The sequence below is a fragment of the Mesoplodon densirostris genome, chromosome 7 (genome assembly GCF_025265405.1).
Source record: "Mesoplodon densirostris isolate mMesDen1 chromosome 7, mMesDen1 primary haplotype, whole genome shotgun sequence".
NCBI lineage: Eukaryota > Metazoa > Chordata > Mammalia > Artiodactyla > Ziphiidae > Mesoplodon > Mesoplodon densirostris.
In genome coordinates, this window is record NC_082667.1 from 120,257,776 (window position 1) to 120,279,346 (window position 21,571).

Sequence of the window (21,571 nt, forward strand, 5' to 3'; positions counted from 1 at the left end):
AAGCCCACCTTCCTCGGCTCCACCGGCCCCTCAAAAGCGCAGATTCCTGTATTTGAAGGTATATCGAAGGGGGTTGGGTTTTTTTTTTTTTTCTTTTTTCCTTTTCCACAGCAGTTCCCAAGAATGTAAACAAACCGAGGCCAGGACATCTGGGTTACACGTTTAATGAAAATCTGCCAGCGGGGCGGGCCGAAGGTGCGGAGCTGCCCGGGGTGGGGACCGCGGCGAGGTCCTCTCGCATCCCAAGCGCGACCTCCCGCCTCCCGGGTAGCAGCCCAGATCCTTCCCCAGCTCCGAAAAGGAAGAACCGCTGCGGCTCGGCAAACTAACTCCCACCTACTTAGGGCTCGGCTCCGCCCCCTCCTTCCCGAAACCCCGCCCCGAGAGGCCCCCGCCCCTCCCTCCTGGCCCCCTCCGCTGCGTCCAGCATCCGTGAAAGCCGGGCGGAGTGACCGTCTGCAGGCACCGGGCACCTCGACGGCGTGGGGATTCTCGGGTCTTATCTGGGCTTGGCAATTATGCGTCCAGCCCTCCTCCTGTTTCTCTCAAGGGAAGTCTGTTGACACCAAGTAGCATCTTCCCCGCCTGTGGTCTGAAGGAGTCCACATAGTCACTTTGGGGAAGCCAGGTTTTGGAGGCTTGGCCGGGAAGGGCTGTTTAATCTATCAGTGATGAATGAATGAAAAACGAGTGAATCAATGGACGGGTAATCAGTAAATGGATGGGTGGATGGATGGCTCCCAGGAGGTGGCAGAGCAGACACAGACTACAGCGAGCTCGGTTCGCGGCGTCCAGGTTTCCTGGGGGGTTATGGGCGCGGTAACCCCTCCCACCTCACCGCTCCCGGGACGCGGGGCGCAGCTGACCCGGCTCTCACTCCCGGCTCTGTCCCGAGGGCTGCGAAGGGCCCCGGGGCGGGGAGCTGCAGTCTCTCTCCCATCCACTGGGACCCCCGAGCCTGCACATACCAGGGGACCCAAAACCTTAAGGAGGACCCAGAGGGGCAAGTGGGAGCCCGGGAGCCTGACCCAGGCCAAGAGTCAGAGAGAAAGCAAACGGGCCCCGGCGAGTGGAGGGAGCCGCTGGGGGAGGGGGAGAGGGGCGGCAGTCTACGAGCTCCGGCCGCCAGGGGAGCCGCTCGCCGCAGGAGCTCCTTTCAAGGGGAAAAAATGGATTTTTCGGCAGCCACAAAGTTTGTATTGTTGCACAAAGAGGTGCATTGATGAGGTCGGGAGGTCCGCGTGGCGATGATAATCTTGGGTCTGTTCCGCAGGCTCCCTACGCCTACCATTTGCCAGAGGGGCACAAACAGTCTCCGGCCGCCAAGCCCCGGCCATCCCGCCTCAGCACTCGGCTCTGATATTATTGACAAACACGGCAGGTCCAGGCGCCCGGGCCCCAGGAGCCAGGAGACAGGCCGGGCCCTGGGGAACCAAGGGTGCCCACTCCACCCGGGCAGCGATCTGGGTTCCAAGTGCTCAAGGAGAACTGCGCAGGAGAGAGCATAGGGCGGGTTTGAGGCTGGAAGGAGCAAGAGAAAGGTGAAAAGGGGGAGAGCACTGTATTTGTACTAACTTATTTGATATTAATAACAGCCCTAGGTGGTGGTCCATTTTGCAGATGAGAAACTGAGGCATTGAGAGGTTCATGTAACCCAGCTTACAAGGGGGCAGAGCCAAGATACAAACAATAAGGGCAAAGTTGTGCTGCCTGCCAGGCGAGTTCTAAACACTCACTCCATCTTTACAACAGCCCTTTGAGGTAGATCCTATTATAAAGCCAACGTACAGATGAGGACATTAAAGCACAGAGAGGTTAAGGAACTTGTCCAAGGCCACAGAGCTGGTAAGTGCAGAGCCAGAATATAAACCCAATGAGCCGGGTTTCCCAATGCGAATGTTCAACCAGGACGTTCCACTTGCAGGTATCGGGGAGGGGCAGGAGACCCAGTGGAGGAACCCTGACCATGTCCTTGCGAGGTGCCCGCACTGGGCAAAGCACCTGTCAATCCCAGCGCCAGGAGCACATCCCCGAAGACCCCTCGCCGCCCCACTCGAGACGGGCAGGGTCCCCCACTTTCCCTCCTTACGAGTCACCCAGACTCCTTGTTCTCGCTCCCCCTCCAACCAGCGTGCTGGTTCAGCCCACGCTGCATTCTGGGGGAGACTCCCCCCCAACCAGACGAAAAGAGACTGGTAGCCCCAGAATGTTCGCAACGGCGCGGCCCAGGGGCAGCATCTGGCCGGCAGGTCCTGAAACGGCGTTTCAAGGACACAGGTCTGTACTTTGCATGCTGTTTGGGGCGGCTGGGAGGCAGGGCGGCTGGAGATTTGGAAAGGCTGAATTCTCCCTTCCCCCAAAGCCCCCGTCTAGGCGCCGCCACCGGGTGAGGGTGCCGGCACCTGGCTGGTCTCCACCTCTTGTCAGCCTGCGCTCTCTGGTCAGTCTCGGACTCCCTTGGGATTTCCTCCTCGACGCCGCGTGGTCTGGGGACCCGGCCCCGGAGCGCCAGGGGCTCGGGGCGCAGAGACCCTCCCCCTCCCGGGCCCTCCCGCCGCCGCGGCCTCCCACGTAGCGTTTTGAACCCTCTTGGCGCTAAGGCAAGAACGAGCGTGGGGAGCGGGCCGGGCCAGCAGAGGCTCTAAATCTTCCTTCAATCTGTGAGTCGATGAAGTCTGAGAAACAAATTCAAAGCAGGCGCGCCTGCAGAGCCTTCCTGCAGAAATATTCCCCGGCATTCAAGCGCATCCAGGGGCGGCTCGAGCTGCCTTGTTTGGCTAAGGTCAGACGAGACTCGAGTTCTCCAATAAAAATAAATCTCAAATTAATTATGGCCTCGAGCGAGGGGCCAGACACTTGAAGCTGCAGTTGTGCAGTCTGGAGTTTTGGCGCTCGTTCGCCCATCCCTCCCCCGCGTGCCCTCCCCCACCCCCCTTGCCAGCTCGAATACCCGCCGAGGCCGCCGGACCGGAGGGGCCGGGAGGAGGGAGGACGAAAGGGGAAGGACCCGCCCGCGACGCCCTGCCAAGCCTGGCATCTTTCGGGGTTTCAAGTGACCGGAGGTCCCGAGGTCTGGAGGCACCCCAGGGACCCGGCTCCGGTTGTCGCGTCCTCCCACCCCCAACCCGGGCTGGGACCGAAGAAGCCCGGGAAGCCGCGTCTGGAAAGTCTTGACCGGGTCAAAAGGGCTGACATTGAGCGAGCCAAGACACGTTTCACCCCGCCGCTCCCCTCCCGGGGGAAGCAGGACTTCCGCATCTTTGAAAATATTGTCAAGTGCGGATGGTGCGAGGCAAGTCGCCCCACCACAGTTGCAATGAAAATGTTCCAAGTCCAAAGGTTCCCTGAGTACTCGCCCCCGTGGGCATGCTTTCTGCAAGTGACCTTAAGACTCAGAAACGTGTGGTGGGCTCTTTTGTTGGTTCCCCCCCCAACCCCGACCCCCCCCCTCGGTTGCTAGCTTTTGTTTTCAGTGCGGGTTTGGCTCCCTTGGCTGTGAGCTTCCCCTGACTTGAAAGCCAGCCTGGGCTGGCGGAGTGGGCAGGATGGTACTGGGCATCAGCTCCTGGTCACTAGCCCTGCCCAGTCTGGGAAAGGGAGAGGCAGGACAGTCTCTGGTGAGCCAGGAAAGAGGGTGTGAGCAAATTCGTGGGCTGGGGTAATCAGCCCCTAGCTGGGCCTGGAGAAGGGAGAGGAGGGGGAGGGGAGAGGGCAGAAGAGGGGTGAGGAGAGAGAAGGGGAAGGATTCCCCCTCCCCAGCTCCAAGACCGTTTTCGTCTGTAGCTGCTTCACCACAGGCTTTCTATCAATTTGTCTCAATGCAAACATTCGAAATATTCTCTTTGGCTGCTCGTGAAAACAATGTGAGCTGCCAGGATCAAACCATCTTTCCAGATGTCTGGTGGCAACCACATTAAACAGGGCAGACTTGTTTACTGTTGTGTTTGGTTTGGGCTGTTTTCCCCCTTCAGGATTTAAAAAAGCAGCAGCAGCAGTCGAGTGGGACATCAAACCCAGAGTTACATAAGTGGGCAGCCCTGCCCACTGCCATGCCAATGCGGGTCACAGGGAGACTCAGATTCCCTCAGAGGGCTCTTCAGAGTTGGGGGGCTCTTCTTTCTGGGTGGAGGACCTTGTGAATGGACAGGAGCTTCTGACAGAGGGGCTGGTATACATTAAAAGTCACGGCCCCAGTGCCAGTCAGTGAGTCACTAAGGGTGACAGCTGTACCAGTGCCAGCCTCCTCCCCTCCCCACCATCTTCAAAATTACAAAATTGCCAGAAGCTTTGGTTTTACAGGCAGAAACAGAAAGTGCTGTTGATTTCCACAGCTCAGACAGGAGGGCAAGTCCTCATTTTAATCTAGTTCCACATTGAGTTCTCCTTAGGGGAGAGGTAGCTCCTGCTAAAAGGAGTTGGGGATACTAGAGATGTTGGGGTGACTTACTGATCAGAGCAGTGAAGCCAATCTGTTATTTGCCAGGCTGGACAGGAGTTGGGAAGAGACACCTGGCCAATGTTTTGCCACAGAGGAGCCTTCTCAAGTACTAGGAAGACCGGGTGTAGAAGGGAGAGACGCTGGCTGGCCTGCGGTGGCCTTTAACGGCCTGAGTGTTTGCCCAGAACCAGGAAGGGGGCCTCCGGCGGTAGACTGGAGTTCTCTCTGCCTGAAAGAGGGGGAATGTGCCCGGGGGTGCCGGGTTTCTGGTCAGGTCTGTGTGGGAAGCGGTTTCCCCGCACCCTCCTGAAAGCCTTGTTGTCGTTTGAAGGTCGGCAGAGTCTGGGCTGAAAAGGAAACAATTTGGGGTTTGAAAGGATGTAATTCATTCTTCCTTTCCCTTTAACCTCTTTCCTCTCTGGAAAGCATGTGGAAACGCTGAAGGGAAGAGAGAGAGGGCGGGCGTCGGGGCCGAGGGGAGGAAAGGGTTAAGCCTGATTTCTTTTAATTGAACTCCAGAACTGGTGGCCCCAGGCAAAGGGGGGGACTGACCCCGCTAGCGGTAACCAGATGTGGCGGTCCCAGGGGAGCCCCCGAGCAGACCCCTGGATTGAGAAGCAGACAGGAGGTGGGGGGGGCCAGCCCGGCCCCCATCCCACCCCTACCCCATCCCCCCACCCCTCTCCCCCTTACGCACACCGAGTCACAATTGCTGGCAAGCTGCACCCGCCACTCCAGGTCTGGTCACGTTCAGACCCGTGTCTGTATTCGAACCCAAAATTGGAGCTGAATTGATGAGACTAATTTCGAGAAGGGGGTGGGGGGAGGGAGGGAGGCCAGCGAGCTCTCGGGCTCAACTGCTCCTGAAGAAATAAAGAATTAATAAGTCACCTTTTTCGCCGCTGTGGACACCCTTTTGAAAGTTTTTCTTTCCAATTGACTCGGATCTCTTCTGGATTTTTTTCTCCTCTTTCTCCGGGTGGACTCTTAAATAAAAGTGAGAAAGTCCAAAGCGTGGTCTGGAGAGCGTGGACAAGGTAACCTGTTTTCGGAGGAGGTCGGGGAGAAGCGAGTCAGGCCGAGAGCGCCCGGGGGTCCCCTCGCTGTGCCAACTGGAGCGGGCGGCGGCACTGCGGAAGGGCCCGGGAGGTCTCCGGGTGGCGGGGCCCGACAAGGCGGGCCGAGGGGAGGTTGGCCTCACGGCGGGGTGGGGATGATGGTCTGGAGCCCCGGCCCCGGGGGTCTCACCCGGGAGAAGTCTGGGTCGGTGTGGGGATGTTGCCTGCTGTGCTTTGGAGACCCGCCGGCCAGCCTGGAGCGATCGTCTCTCCGTAGTGTAGGTTTCTTGGGGCCCAAGGTGGCATTGCATAGGCGGCTTTGACCCGAGTGCCAGGGCTTGGGCCATCGGGTTGGGGTATGTGCCAGGGAGTTGACCCTAGAAGGCGCGGAGCAGTGGCCTGGGGTGCCGCAGGTCCCGGCCCTCGGCGGGCGCCGGGACCTCCCCAGTAGCGGAGGGGCCGAGGCGCTCCTCCCCGCGTGCGTCCCTTCGCTCGCAGCTCGCTGGGAGCCGAGTCCACGCCCCCGACTGCCGGGGTCCGTCCGAAACCGCCCCGAGTCCGCGTCGATGGGTGAGCCGCTCCGGGAGTCTGCGCGACTCCGCAGCCGAGGGCCCGAGTGGAAATATTCCCATTGGATGCAATTTCTAATGGTTGGTCGGCTTCGGTCTGCGTCCGGATCTTCCCGGGCAGTAGGCTCCAGGTTATCCCCAGCCCGAGTAAACTCTCCCGCCCCCCGCCTCCCCCCTCCACCCCCGAAAAAGTTTGACTCCGGCTGGAAAAAACATTAATGAACGTATCTGTGGGAAGAAACGGAAAGTGAATGAGTCAGGAGGGCCACCTTCGGCCAGCGGCCCCTGGAAAGGAAGGAGGCCAAAGGCGTTCGGTGTTGGACTTTGGGGGAAGGTGTGGGGGGAGGCATGCAGACTGCGGGAATCAGGGCGCGGGCGCTGGGCGTGGACCCCGGCATTGTTCCCAGCTCGCTCTTATCTCCCGGGAGCAAGTATCCTGTGTGCGCAGCGCATGAATGTATCTGGGCATCTCCGCGTGTATTTATATAGTGTGTGTGATGCGAAAAGCAGGACCCGCGGAGGGGAGGAAGAGGGGGTGTGAGTGGGGGAGAGGGAAGACGAGGGAGAGCAGAGGGGAGAGAAGAGAAGAGAGAGGAGAGCGAGAGACAGAGAGAGAGAGAGAGAGAGAGAGAGAGATAGGACTTCCTCCCCATTCGCAAAGTGAAGTCACTTCCCAAAATTAGCTGAAAAAAAGTTTCATCCGGTTAACTGTCTCTTTTTCGCTCCGCTACAACAACAAACGTGCACAGGGGAGCGAGGGCAGGGCGCTCGCGGGGGGCACGCAGGGAGGGCCCAGGGCGCCAGAGAGGCCGCGCCGGGCTAATCCGAAGGGGCTGCGAGGTCAGGCTGTAACCGGGTCAATGTGTGGAATATTGGGGGGCTCGGCTGCAGACTTGGCCAAATGGACGGGACTATTAAGGTAAGCGACCGGGCGGTGGGCGCGGAGCGCCGGGGTCGGCCGGGGCGGCGAGGCGGCGGGCAGGCTGGGCGCGGGGCGCCGGGGTCCCGGAAGACGTGGCCACTTTCCCTTCCTTCCGCGCCCCGGCTTCGCGCCGTCTCCTCCCGCGCTCGGGTGGCGAGTCTCGCAGGCGGGGGCGAGCCGCCGGGCTCCCCGCCGAGAGCGATCTCCCCCGCACCCCTTGCCCGGAGCGGAGACCGGCCCCCTCCCACCGCGCTGCCGGCCGGGCTGCGGGCGGCGGCGGCGGCGTGAAACCCGGGGAGCCGGGCGCCGATCGCAGCCGGGGGCCGGAGACCTCCGGGGCCACCACTCCCACCCGGAGAGCCGGGCACCCCGGCCCCGGCACTGGGCACCCTCCCGGCGGCCGGCTTCCTCTCCCCCGAGGCCGAAGACGGCGGGGGCGGGCGGGCAGCCGCCAGCAGCCCGGGCCCCTGCCGGGAGGGCCCAGGGACGGGCAAGTGGATTGGTTGCAGGCGGATCGGGGTGCGAGTGAGTGTGTCTGGGGGTTTGTGTGCGCGGGCTGCTCCAGATGGAAGCCCTGTTTACATGTCAGCGCGGGCCGGTTTCCCTTCCTCTTGGTACTTCTGTTGCCGGGCTCTCGGCGCTCGGGAGCTGCCGGCTCCTCGGGACTAACGGGCCGGCCTCGCCGCTCCTCCGCCGGGGCATCTTTTTCCCGGCCGGTCCGCGCCGCTCCGCACGCTCGGCTCCCGCACTCCGCGCCCGGGCTCCCACCGGCCTCTCGAAGAGGGTCCCGCGCCTGCGGAGCCGCTCCTCCTAAAGTAAGCGGCCCTGAGCCGGCGGCCCGGACGACTGCCTGCTATCCCCCAGCCCCTAGCCTCACCCCGCGCCTCGCGCCTGGGTCCACGTTGCCAAGTGCAGCCCAGAGGGACGGGTGAGGGTCTGGGTTTCACCGTAGACTTCACGAGGGTTGACTGCCTGCTCCCTCTGGAAGGGGGAAGTGGAGCCAGAAGCAGAGAGGAGGGACAGCCCCTAATGTGACTGGCCTTAAGAGGCCCGAGAGGAATGAATGGGACCAGGAGTTGGCTGCGAGGCTGTCCCCCAACACCAAGCCCAAGTCGGTCTGGAAAAGCTATTAGGCTGGTGAGGTGGGGACTGGCAGAGCCCGCCATTCCCAGAACCCAGAGGAATCAAATCTTTGCTCAGGGCTGAGGAAGAGGATGTTGGGCTTGGAGAATTCAGGAGATTTTTATCATTTGGGTGGGGTAGTGGTTTTTATTTTCTAAGCTTTTTTTTTTTCTCTGAAAGTTTGAAATATGCTGACTTAAGTAAAAGGCACCAACAGCAGGAACTTGAAAATGTGGAGATGAGATTACTGATTGTATTGGGTTGAAGGGAGCCTCTGTGAGCCTGGGTTCCTCCAGTTTAAGGTGCATGGGTGAGGAATGGGTGAGAGGGCATTCCTGTAGGGAGGTGGTCACCCACCAGTCATTTCATGCCAGTTTCTCTTCTCATTGGTGGGTGCATGCAAGTGTCCCAGTACCCCTGGTTTAGTAATAAGATGTTCCACTCTAGAAAACTTCCCTCACTAGGATGCTTGCCACTTACCCAGAAGGCCCCCAGCTGACCCGGAAGGGTGGTAAGATGGCTCCAGGGTCTTATGTGGACACCCTAAGGAGAACTGAAGCAATATCTCCCCGATGCTCAGACCTCTTGGCACAGGCCCTGAGGGTAGGGAGGAAGCTGTGGTCTGTGAACCCAGGATGTGCTAACCTCTTTAGCTGCATACACAGGGATTGGCATGGCCGTCAGTGAGAACAAGCTTAGACCAGGACCCTGGCACTTCATGCCAGGGTGGGAGTGACAGGATTCCTTCTCACCTGGTGATAGGAGCCTGTGAGTCCCATCCAGACCCTCCCCCCAGCACCCTTGTCTCTGATCCAGGTTGCCTGGCTGCTCTGCTGGTGGGCAGAGCAGAGGCTTTTCAAGCAGGCTTCTGCACTGCCCAGCGTTCTGAAGGATTGAGTGTTTAGTGTATACTTTGGTATTGAAATTGTGTGAAAGCCACAGTTTCCTGTTCATGGGTGACCTTCGGATCTTGGGGTTCCCAGACCCCACTCTCACATTGGTTCAAACACTGTGTTTGGAGAAGACAGTGGACAAGGAGAGGCCAGGGGACTTCTGGTCTCTGTGCAAGGATGCACAGTCCATTCAGCCAGTATGAGCTTCAAACTCTTTGTAAAAGTGAAATAGTGGGACTAAATTACCTCTACAATAGTGCCTTTCCAATCCTTTCAGTTCCTAAAATATCACGCTCACATGCTCTTGCAAGAACATGTACCTACATGTCCACGAAATCCAGTTCTAGGCTGAGAGAGGTCAGAAGACACCACATACCATGTCGAATTTGTAGACACAGATTCAGAATGTGTGTTCCCAGTTTGAATGGCCTTGACAAGTCATCTTTGACTAATTCTGGCATGTGATTTTTATGCACCTGTGTATTTCTTCCTCATATATGAAGCATACTTATATTTCAAAATACCTCTGGGTCTCATCACTGGGGAGCTGTTTGGTCCAGAATGCCAGGGACGTCTGGATTCCTTTGCAGAAGCTTTTTACTTTGTGCATAATTTGCACAACTTCTTGTGATTACAAAATCTTAACTTCATCACCCTTGTTATAATAAGTCCTTCTGTATTACGCTCTCTTCTCCTCTCCAAGAATGTCTCCTGGGAAGGCTCCGAGCATCATGTTGGGAGCACCAAAATTTCCAGGAGGCCTTCTACTGTTCTTTTGCCACAGATAAGTTAGCCTAAATATTAAACACCCTATACCACCCTGCTCCCCACAGAGATGGTATCAGTTGTTGAAAAGCATGTGATACTGTTTGCTGCTTTAAGAATGACCTGGTTTCCAAAACTGCACCTTAGTTCTAGGCAGTCTTCAACTGAATCTACTTATTTCGTCTATGGAGGCTTGATTCAGTCAATGCACATGGTACCATTAAAGACGGGGAAACAGTCAGAGAAAATGCAGACCTGGTGAATGAAATAGGGAAATGTACTGGGGACTCCGAGTCAGAAAACCTGGGTTCATTCTCAGTTCTGCTGCTCTGTTGCTGCGTGTCCTATAGCAAGACACTAAGCTCCTGGAGGCTCAGTTTTCTCATCTATAAAATGGGGCCAAAGTACCTCCTTGCACAGTAAGGAGTCAATAAAGTCTGGTACCTTCGTTGACTGTACATTAGTTGAATTTCTCCTTGGGGACAGGGCTTGTGGGGATCGATTGGCCAGAAAATTAGATCATAGGTATGGATTTATTATAATAGGTATTTCAGTAATGCTATGAATCTTAATTAGGGGTCTCTTATGTTCCAAGGCTCTGGTTTATGTGTTGAGGATAAAACAGGGGTCAAAACCCTGCTGGAATTTACACTCTGGCGGAGGTGACAGACACATAAATAAATAATTCTATGTCCAGGGTGATACAACTTCTGAAGAACAGTAAAGCAGGTTAGGGAATAGAAAGCAATGTGGTTGTATCAGCCATAATGGTCAGGGAGGATGCTTGCAATGAAGTGGCAGTTGAGCAGAGATACTATCAGCTTTCACCCTTTACCTCAGCATCACACAACTAGTACATGTTGGGAGAGCAAAACGGGAAAGGAGGGTTGAGGTGACAGCTGGGCTTTGAAAACCAGCAGAGTCCATGAGCCAGACTGGCCCAGGCTGCAGGTTACCACTGACAGTGCATGTCCAGACGGGAAACTTCAGGATGGGATCCCGGGAGAAAGCAGCAGAGAGATGGATACCCGGGAACAAAGACTTTACTTCTGTCATTAGAGGTGGATGCTGTCTTCACTCTGAGAGTGAACCGCTCACCCACCTGCATCTTTTAATTAACCTTCGTAGCGCCTAGATTCACGAGAACTCCGGGCGAAACAGGCTGTGTCTTTTTCTCTGTCCCGCGACCACATAGAATTGCCTCCCTCGGGGAGTTACCAGACGATGAATCCTATTTGTTTGTGAATAATTTCTACCACTTCAGCTGCTGTGCAACTTCAAGTTTTCAGGTTTGCAACTTTAGAGCTTTAGAGATTATTTAGCTCCATATCCTCCTTTTATGAGAAGGGAAACTGAGGCCCAGAGTTTACTGAATTATCCAAGATCACATGGTTGACTAGTGACAGAGTCAGGGTGAGAATGCAGGGCTCCTAACCCTCAGGCTAGTGTTCTTTCCACTGTACCATGAACATTTTATTTGCTTTCTTTACATTTTTATGAGTTATAGAACCCTGGAGGCAGTGTGTTTCTGTGTGTGTGTGTGCATGTGTGAAAGAGAAAAAGACAGACAGAGACAGAAACAGACGCACAGAGAGGGACAGAGACAGAGAGATAAGCTTTTAAAAAATATCATGGAGAATCTGACTCTTTAGACTAAAGACACTTCTGTTATTTAATGAAAAATGTATTGCTACCATCTTGAATTATTTCCATAATTCATAAAAAAATCCCAAATTTCTGGATAGGATTTTTACATAATTTTTAAGAATTTTTCCAAAATAAACCCTTCTCTTTCTGTAGACAAACAAGATCTCCATAATCAGGAGACAACAAAAAATAGAGTATTTTACTTAAATAGCCCATAGGCCTCTCTACAGACCAGGGACAGGTGGGCTGAATTCCTATTTCAATTATTTTAATAATTGAATATTTGACTATTTAAATAAAATATATTCAAATGCATTAGAACATATCTTGTGGCCCAAGATATGTAGTCTGTGTATTAAGTAGGTCTTCAATAATAACCACAGTATGTAAGATTTAAGATTTCGATGTCTCTTTCTATTTGGGGTCAACCAGTTAATTTGGTATTGGTTTTGAAAGGTGGTTGATTTAAACCAAACCTCTTTTCTAGAAATGTAATATTAGACAAATGCTAGCACTGAGTTGCCCCAGCCAAAAAAAAAAAAAAAGAGTTGGGAAAATTTTATGATGATGAACCACCAGGCAGGATTTCAAAGGGTCTGAGGCTTTTATCCTCCCTCAAACATCAGAAAATATCCCCAAATTGTAAGTCAACACTCAGGCCATCAGCAAGGTCTTCATCTTCTGTGGGAAAAGTCTCATTCTACCTGAAGCTTGATAGAAAGATTTTCAGATTAGGGTCCAACTGTCTAGAGTTAGAATGAAAAAAACCCCTACTATTTTCATTCATTTTAGACATGCAGTTACATTATGTAGGTATAGAATAATTTTTTTGTTTTGTTTAGTTTTGAATAACAAGACTTTCCTTTTTTGGGCTGTCTTGAAACAGTCTTTCTAAGTCTATCTTTTGTTTGTTGTTTTGTGACAAACTGAGAAGACTAAAGGCCATTGGCCACTATCTACACACACACACACACACACACACAATCTCACAAAATCTTCAACCAGCCATAATAGCATTTTTGGAAATCTTAGAGCTGTGCAGGTGTCTTTCTCTCTGCAGAAGATTACACACTGTTTCATTTTCTGTTGCTTTAATGACATTTATCTATAGTGTTCATCCCATTCATGTGCTAATTCATCAGTGGGACAGCATTACTAAGTGATGTCACTCTAATTCTTCTACTGACCTGATAGACTCAGCATCCGTAGCCCACGGACTTTGAGGTGTTTCCCCGGAGGCAATGGATGGGGTGTGTCTATCCCCACATTATCACCTGTAGGACCAATATCTTGGACATTTGACAGAATTACACAATCTATGGAATAACCCTTTTCCATACAAAGCTAGCTGGCCTTATGGGAATTTGTCACCTTAGTCCCATTGGCATCGTAAGCTGATGCCAGCTGTAGCATTGCAGGTCAGTAGGTCTGCTGCATGGCTGTTAGGCAGTAGCTGAACTAGGTACTAAATGCTATCAAGGGCTTCCCTGGTGGCGCAGTGGTTGAGAGTCCGCCTGCCGATGCAGGGGATGCGGGTTCGTGCCCCGGTCCGGGAAGATCCCACATGCCGTGGAGCGCGTGGGCCCGTGAGCCATGGCCGCTGAGCCTGCGCGTCCGGAGCCTGTGCTCCACAATGGGAGAGGCCACAACAGTGAGAGGCCCGCTACCGCAAAAAACAAAACAAACAAACAAATGCTATCAAGACACCAGGCTGGTGGCAGAAGGGCTGCCGCCCTTGAGACAGAGCAGGAGGAGAAGCCGTGTGTGTGTGTGTGTGTGTGTGTGTGTGTTTGCACAGCAGGATGCAGTAGTGTTCTGCTAGCCTCAAGGAACGAAAGGGCAACTTCAACTGGAGAGACACAGAAAGACCGAATAATGAGAGTTATGTGTTTAGTCCCTTCTGTTTACAAAGTACTTTCATATACACCCTTGCATTTAATCCTCAAAACAACCCTGTGGGAAGTAATATCATCACAACTCTGTTATATCGGGGAGAAATGAAGGTTCAGAAAGGTTAGGTAACTTGCCTAAGATGACAGCTAATAGGTGACAGATTTGGTTTTTAAGCCCAGGGCTTCTTTTTCCAGAATACTTGTTTTTTTTCTACACACCAGCCACACTGCCTCTTGGCTTTGAAGCATGGGTAAGACTTGCACAGGAAGATATGGTTCAGGGGCTTTCTAGGAAAGTGGAATACTTTTGTGTGTGTTGGGGGGCATATGAAGGAGAAGGTAAGCGTGGAAATATTGGGTGGAATTACATTATGGACGACCTTAAATACCATAAGAAAGAATTTAGGTCTTACCAAATACATAGAAAGGAGGAATCACAAAATTTTTAATAGAGGGATGATCTAGGTAATTGTACAAATTTTAGAAGACTTCCTATTCTCACCCTGCTCCTTAAGAAATGGAGATGGAAGTGGCTCCATCACTTATCAGAGGCCATAAGAAGTGAGCAGCAGAAAGGATTAGAAAACCAGTGATAAATTCAGGCCCCCAGACCATGCTATCAGCTGTGTTTAAAGATGTTTGTTTATTAAATATGGAGTCAAGAGAGGGAGGAGAAACTCTGTTTCACCAGATCTCATAAAAATGTGATTATCCTTTCCCTCCTTTGACTGTGTGTTCTTTCGTAGTTGTTCTAGAGATTTCACCACAAGCTGTCTTTTCAACGGGGCCATCTATCCTGGGCTACCACTTTAGTTCCTTTTGAGAATGAGTCAGCAGAGCGTAAGTGAGAAGAGACAAAAGGAAAAGTTGTTTCCCTGAAACTCAAATCCAATTTCTATGGAAATTCAGACAGGTCTGACAGACTTTCATAGGTTTGCTGGGCCCATCACCTCACTTAGAAATACTGACATTTCTCCCAAGCAAACCAAAAACTCGGAGAGTTATCACCATCTTTCCAAGTAGAATCAGAGATTATGTGTTCAGATGCACTTTCAGATAATTCAGATCAACTTTATAACAGCTTCAAAATGGCTTATACCCACAAAAATGAACCAAAATACTGAATATTTGAGACATTTCCCATCTTCGGGGAGCAATGTGCCTGCCATTTAGATCATGATCAAAATTCCAGAGTATGTATTTTTTCAAGCCACTTCCAAGAAAATGCAGACTTGAAATGTGAAGTGTGTTCCCCACAGCAGGGCCCATTTTCTCAGACAGTGCCATGCATCCCAGGTAACAAAAGACGGTATGTCACATCCCAGTGCACACTTGCAAGCGGCCAGCATTACAGGTGTCACGGGAGCTTTAACTCTGCAATTCTAGACATATGTGGTTTTCTCGTGTCTACTGGAATCTAACATACCAGGAGCAGGGTTGTTAGGTCTGAATATATGGGAATTCACTGATTTTTCGTGGGAAGAAGTCTGAGAGTGAACAATTTTGCAATATTGTTCATGTAGCAGAAATGTGAAAACAAACAGGTTAATATTATAAAATTACTCAGCTCGTGAGTTGTCAGTGCTTTTGCAATCTATATAGATGCATATACTTACATCAAAATGCTTATGCCTGAGAGTCCTTTTGTCTTCAGGTATTTATCACTTAATTCATACTCGTGCGTTTACTCATTCAACTAAGTGTTGAAAACTATTGTGAGGCACAGTGCTCCACAGAACTCCACACAAACGAACAAGAGCAGGATGCCTTCACTGTTTCTTCCAGGCTTCTAGAGAGTAGAAGTTTCTCTGCTTACTGATTTTAAGCTCTGACTATTGGAGTTTCCAAAAGAAGCAGTACTCACTGGGGGAATCTTTATTTGTGGCTTTTTTTACAAGGAAATGTAGGCACATTTTCCCAAGAGTAACACCCAGCTTATAATTTCCATTGACCCTTTATTCTTGGCGATACTAGTCCATTGTATGGACATTTTTGGAAGTCCAGGGCTTCAGTCAGGGAAACTCCTTCTTCTTATTATTCTCCCTTTCTCAGCTCTAGTTCTTCTATATATTAACATAAAGAAAAATGCCATAAGTAAAGTGAAAAGATAAATGAGAAACTGAGAAAGAATATTTCCCATACATCAAACAGAGGGCACATGTCCTAAGATATAAAGGCTATTTACCAATCAATAAACAAAAGGTAGACCTCTTAGCAGAAAAATAGGCAAAAATGCTACAAATAACTGCTAGAAAAAGAAATGCAAATGGCCAAGAAGCATATGAAAAGAATCTCAAGCATGTATATATTCAAATGAAATTAATGAAGTTCCAACAGTTATCACCTATGAGGATAGCACAGATTAAAACAGCTTAACAATGCCTCATGTTAGAAAGAATAAGGGGAAATGTCACTCTCTATCCCTGCTGGTGGATCTCTAACTTGGTACACTCATTCTGGAATGCAATTTGGAAACAATTACGGTGATGTTAAGTATTTATACAAATTTGATAATAATTCCAAATCTAAAAATGTATCACACAGACATGTTCACTCGGATACCAAAGATACACGTACAAGATGTTTATTGTAGCATTGTTTGTAATGGCAAAAACTGGAAAGAATCTAAACGTCCATCAATACAGAACTAGATAAATAAATTTTAGAAGACTCGTATAAAAAAAGTCATGTGGGCCTCCTTGGTGGCGCAGTGGTTAAGAATCCGCCTGCCGATGCAGGGGATACGGGTTCGTGCCCCGGTCTGGGAGGATCCCATATGCCGCGGAGCTGCTGGGCCCGTGAGCCATGGCCGCTGGGCCTGCGCGTCCGGAGCCTGTGCTCCGCAACGGGAGAGGCCACAACAGTGAGAGGCCCACATACCGCAAAAAGAAAAAAAAAAAAAAAAAAAAGTCATGCAATTGTTGAATGGAATAAAATCAATTGTCTATATACACTGATTTAGAAGGTTCTCCAAGGTATACTAATACATGGGAAAATACAAATTACAAAATATGTGGTCCCATTTCTGTAAAAAAAATTTGAAAATATTTATTTATTTGTTTGTTTGTTTGTTTCTGATTAGACCCTTCCAGAAATTGTCTATGCATAAATAATCATACATGTGTGTGCATTTTCAATGTTTTGCTTTGTTTTGGTTTTTTGTTTTGTTTTTTTTTAAAGAGTGGCTGCCTCTGGGCAGGGAAAAGTAGACTTTTACTTTTCACACTATAAACATGTGGTATTTGGCTTTTTCAATCACTAGTATATATTACTTTTATAATTTAAAAAACTGATGTAAAAAATGAAGAGGGACAATTAGAAATAGATTTGTAAAAAATAAGCTGAGCACCATCATTCTAGCCCCAGTGTGCTGATATCAGAGATTTGGGGATCCCATTTTCACAGTAAACTACGGAGAAAAATTGTCCAGCCAAGGATCCGGGGACCTGAATTCTAGCTCCAGTTCTACCCGAAACGAGCTCTGAGATCGTAAACAAGTCACTTCACACCATCAGCATTTGTGTAAATTTCCTCATGTTAAAGATTTTCTCATCTATAAATTGAAGGTATGATTTCAAAAGTTTCTTTTAGCTCCCGTGTTTATAAGACTCTGATCCCAGGCAGGCTTTAAAAGCATTTCTTGGGCTTCCCTGGTGGCGCAGTGGTTGAGAGTCCGCCTGCAGATGCAGGGGACACGGGTTCGTGCCCCGGTCCGGGAGGATCCCACGTGCCGCGGAGTGGCTGGGCCCGTGAGCCATGGCCGTTGAGCCTGTGCGTCCGGAGCCTGCGCTCCGCAAGGGGAGAGGCCACAACAGTGAGAGGCCCGCGTAATGCAAAAAAAAAAAAAAAAAAAGCATTTCTTATTTGGGGGCGTGGGTGACTGAACTCACAGAAGTTCCATCTGGGCCCATGTGGCTCTTCTCCACAATCCCAAAGATAAGTCATAGAGTGTTCTTGCAGCCAGTTGGAGGCTGGGGGTCTTAGGAGGTGCTTCCTGAAGTTCCGTGAGCTGGTGTTTTTATTACCAAGTGACACTGGAGCTGTGTTAATCCCTTTGCATTAATGTAAGCTAACAATGGGGCCTGACTCTGCTTTGGGGTCTTACACTCTTTCCCAAAATTTGGTCTCATTTAAAACCCAAAACACATTTGGTCCCAAGTGCCTTTTCCTTGGACTTTTTAAAAATTCTGTTTAATTGAAGGGAAATTGAATTCGTCTGGTTTTGATTCATTTACACTTAACTCTTTAAAAAAAAACAAACATTTTTTTATTTTGAGGACATAGTTGATGTCCAGGAAGAATTTTGAGCCTCTTAATGAGTTTTCTGGGAGGCTTTTTTTCTTCTTCTTCTTAAAACAGGAAGTGGTGCTAGGCTTTGGGCAAACACAGTCAACCCTTCTGAAAGGCCCCAGTTCAGTTTGAAACCATATCACCCACCATTTTGCATGAGCCCCAATGGCCCTTGCTGAGGCCATTTTTTCCTTACCCCTCACCTGAGAGTAAGAGATGCACTCACCTTCCATCTGAGGGGAATAGCATTGAGGATGGGTAATCACAGTCAGAAGAAGAAAAAGAAGGAGCTATTTATCGAGCTCTTACTATGTGCCAATATCTGTTTTCACCTTTATGGACATACTTCTTAAAAACTTTATTTAATTCAAGTATAGTTGATTTACAATGTTGTGTTCATTTCTGCTGTACAGCAAAGTGATTCAGTTATACATATATGTACGTTCATTTTCATATTCTTTTCCATTTTGATCTATCACAGGATATTGAATATAGTTCCCTGAGCTATACGGTAGGACCTTGTTGTTTATCCATTCTACGTATAATAGTTTGCATCTATTCAACCCAAATTCCCAATCCATCCCTCCTCCTTCCCCCCCTCCCCTTTGCAACCACAAGTCTGTTCTCTAGGACATATTCCCTTTTGATCCTTGTAACAATCCTATGCTGTATGTACTCTTTTCATTTTGGAGAGGTGAAGTAACTTACCCAAGGCCATCAAGATAGAAAATGGAAAAGCAATGATTTGAACCTTATCCTGTTAGCCTCTGAAGTTCATCGAGCTTAGCCACCGTGATCTGTAGCCAGTTTGACACACACACGTCCAACCCATCTCTTGAGGACCTTGCAGGTGGCGGTGGTGTTCGTCTAAGGGACTCCCAACCTCAGTCTGCACTGGGCAGATTTGTGGCCTCACTGCACCCTCCATACCTTCTCCTGAAGAAGGCCTCAGCCCTCTATTCCCCAGGGAAGAGTCGCTGCCTGACTTAGCTGGCAGGTATACTGGAGAGCAGGCAGGCAAGCGAGGATGAAACCAACAGGTTCTGTTTTACTTTAATGAGCTACCAAGATGATTTAAAAAAAAAAAAAAAGTTTTGTAGCTCAGTAGAGAATAGCATATTCTGTGACTTGACAATACTTCCTTCTGCACCCTTCTGTGTTTTCTCCTCCTCTCTCCAGCTCTAACTCTTGCTGTCTTTTTCATTCTCTTTCACTCATATACACACACTAACTACACACACTAAAAAAACCCCCTGGTTTTGGGGGGGTTCTACAAAACACAAAGAAAGGAATGTTTTGCAGGGTTAAAAGGAAATCATCGAGAAAGGCTAACTTCAGGCTCCAGTTTCTCCTGAATAGCATTTCTTGTTATTTCAAGGCTGATTGACTTATAACTGCATCCCCAGCCACCTCACATCAGTTCCTTTTATCAGCTCAAGTGAGACTTCCTGTGGACTGGCCCAGCTTCCTGATGTATTTCCTTTTTCCTTTGGCAGAACAAAGAAAACCATAGCTCCAAGGATCCTTGGAACCAAACATCATTTAGCACTGAAGAACCTATTATTTTAAACTTTTCATTCTCAATGCGGAGGCCCAGTGCCTGGCTTTGCATTTTTTTCCTGGCACTCTGTATGGCATCATGGTGGACCCTGGGTGCAATGATCAGGGTCAAGGAGGCACTCAAACTCATCATAGTTGTAGTTTGATTTCTTTCAAAACGGGAAAATTAACCCATTCTCCTCACTGACACTGCGTGAGCCCCCACACCCCATACACACATACACCTTCAGGTGTCACATGGAATATCTCTGTGTATAGGGTTTGTGCTTTTGTTACCCAGATTCAACATAATCCATCAGCAAAGAAACTCTCTTATTTAGAGATTTCAGCCTATTTGTGTTTGAAGTTCTAACTCTAGAAACATGCATATAAGAAAAGAAGCTTCAAATTATATCCAAAGGGTCATTGACATCAACTGAAGAAGACATTCCAGAAATTGGGATAAAGGCGCTGCTTCCTTCTTTGGCCTGGAGGGTGCCATATCACCCCTCACCACTTGGCCTTACCTCTTCCTCTACACGTTATTTCTGAAAGGCCTTGAGCGTAATCCCAGGCAAGAAGAGAACACTAAGAGAGCCGCTTGTATCTCTGTCAAATTCCCCAATGCAAAAATTGCAAGTTGACAACTTGAGTACCCCTGAGATTGTTAGAACACTTGAGTACCCCTGAGATTGTTAGAACACAAGAGGCCATTGCACAGAAGAGGTAACTGAGTCTTCAAGGTGTGATGTGTCTAAAGATGAGAACTGGGCAGGAGACCCTGGCAGCAGAACTCAGGTATCCATTCCCCTAAACCACACATTCCACCATAAGGGGGTCTCCAGAAGCAAAGACAGCAAGACTCATCGAATCCACAGGCGTTCCTGCTTTCTTTGCCTTTCAGTCTTATTCCCTGGCCATTGTGTAATTCTCCTGTGGGATCAAACACAGCACTTTCCATAGGAGCTACCCAGGCAGCTAAGCAGTCATGCAGCCACCCAAGTGCAGCTCTTCTCTTTACAAAGATCACTGATTTGAAATAGAAAACAATTGAAACTGAAATGTAGCTCCCCTGGCAAGAGAGGTATTTCTAAGACAAGAAGAATTATCATGGGTAATTCATACTGATTTTTCCCAACCCAATCCTCAGTGTAATCATCTGTAGGTGTAAATGCGCTGAAGAGGTGATCTCAGAGAGGAAAATCACTCAGAAACTATATGGCGTGAGGGGAGTGTGTGAGGGCAGGTGCTAAGCCTCACATAACCTGCTTTGGGGATGCCAGGGGAAAAGGGTTAGAATGTCTGCACCTATACATAAAAGCAGATCTTTCTTCTCCCAGCTCTGTACTCTGCCGCCAGCCCTGTACCTAAGTCCATGACCAGTCAGGAATCCTAGAACAAAGATCCATGCATTATCTCTCCCAGCCCACAAAATGCTGTCTGTAGAAAACCATATAAGTACAGTTGTCCCCCAGTATCCCCGGTGGGTTGGTTCCACCATGGATACCAAAATCCACCTATGCTCAAGTCCCTTACAGTCAGCCCTGCGTAGCTGCGGCTTCCCCATCCACAGATTCAACCAACCGCGGGGTCAGAAATACTACTACATCTGCGGTTGGTTACACCTGGGGATGAGGAACCCGCCAAAAGAAGGGCCAACTGTGCTGACCTTGGTTTTCTCAACAGTATAGAGCATATTTGGTCAATGGGTATAGGTAATCTTGCTCAAATGGGGTCTCTGGTGTCACACAGGACTTCCCCAGAGGTCAGGGACTTGAGGGGCACCTGTACTTTCTACACTTTTCGAGAAAGGGGAGGAAGAAAGGGCAGACTACTTTTCTGGAAATGTGTTTCAGGAAACTGGCATGTGGGGAATTTTCCCAGGGTGCCTCAGGAAAGGCATCCAGACATGTGGATTTGCTGCTCTGGACCCTGGGGCCTCTAAGCTCTTCCTTCTGGAGATCTGTGGTTCCCTATGTACTTACTGGATCTGTCATGCCAGAAAGGGAGACTGTGGTCCTCCCTCCCTGCCTTCCCAGAGTTTGCTTGGGAAGATGTTGCAGAGTGGGGCTGGGTTTGGAGCACCTCGGAATTAATGATTTCTTCCCATCAGTTTGGACTGTGTATAACCCAGATTTTGTTCTGCCCAGAGCACCCTTTATAAAAAAAATGTAAACCCTGTGTGTATTTCATGGGAAATTTCACATGCCTGTTTCTGATTCATTTCCAATTAAAGGCTCAAAATGCTGGTTTTGTAAGAGCTCTTTGATGATTCAGATTCTTGTTGGTTCATCTTTTTTTTTTCTCTGAAAAGTCCACAGAAGTTTAATAAATGTTGCTCAGACATTTGCATGCTTAACTGTTCAAAATAATTGGAAACATTTTGAGAGAATGTTTACTGTATGTGCACAAAACGAGCACATTTACGAGGCGAAA

At 49.7% G+C, this 21,571-nt stretch overlaps 2 protein-coding genes across 2 annotated transcripts in view; one reads left to right on the forward strand and one right to left on the reverse strand.

Moving 5' to 3' along the window:
• Positions 1-680: 680 nt before the first annotated feature.
• LOC132494273 (uncharacterized) lies at positions 681-6,463 on the reverse strand. The gene is made up of 4 exons (XM_060105277.1): positions 6,335-6,463; positions 5,687-6,268; positions 5,330-5,480; positions 681-1,488 (listed from the first exon to the last, which is right to left on the reverse strand). Exons 1-4 carry the CDS (start codon positions 6,461-6,463, stop codon positions 1,157-1,159), a joined length of 1,194 nt encoding a protein of 397 aa, XP_059961260.1. The 3' UTR covers positions 681-1,156.
• A 176-nt stretch (positions 6,464-6,639) lies between these two features.
• The window catches only part of FLI1 (Fli-1 proto-oncogene, ETS transcription factor), a 114,961-nt gene continuing 100,029 nt past the window's right edge, over positions 6,640-21,571 (forward strand). Inside the window, exon 1 of the mRNA XM_060104844.1 lies at positions 6,640-6,984. Within this exon, the coding sequence (XP_059960827.1) occupies positions 6,967-6,984 (18 nt within the window). The 5' untranslated portion in view covers positions 6,640-6,966. The remainder of the gene's footprint in view (positions 6,985-21,571) is intronic.

What these genes read in the sequence shown, in the direction of transcription:
- LOC132494273 (XM_060105277.1), bottom strand. Translation starts at nt 6,463, where the DNA reads ATGCCGGGGTCCACGCCCAGCGCCCGCGCCCTGATTCCCGCAGTCTGC. An exon ending in CCGACCCAGACTTCTCCCGG is followed by an intron (nt 5,481 to 5,686) that starts GTGAGACCCCCG and finishes CTCCGAAAACAG; the next exon opens with GTTACCTTGTCCACGCTCTC. An exon ending in TGTCCACAGCGGCGAAAAAG is followed by an intron (nt 1,489 to 5,329) that starts GTGACTTATTAA and finishes TCTCCTGCGCAG; the next exon opens with TTCTCCTTGAGCACTTGGAA.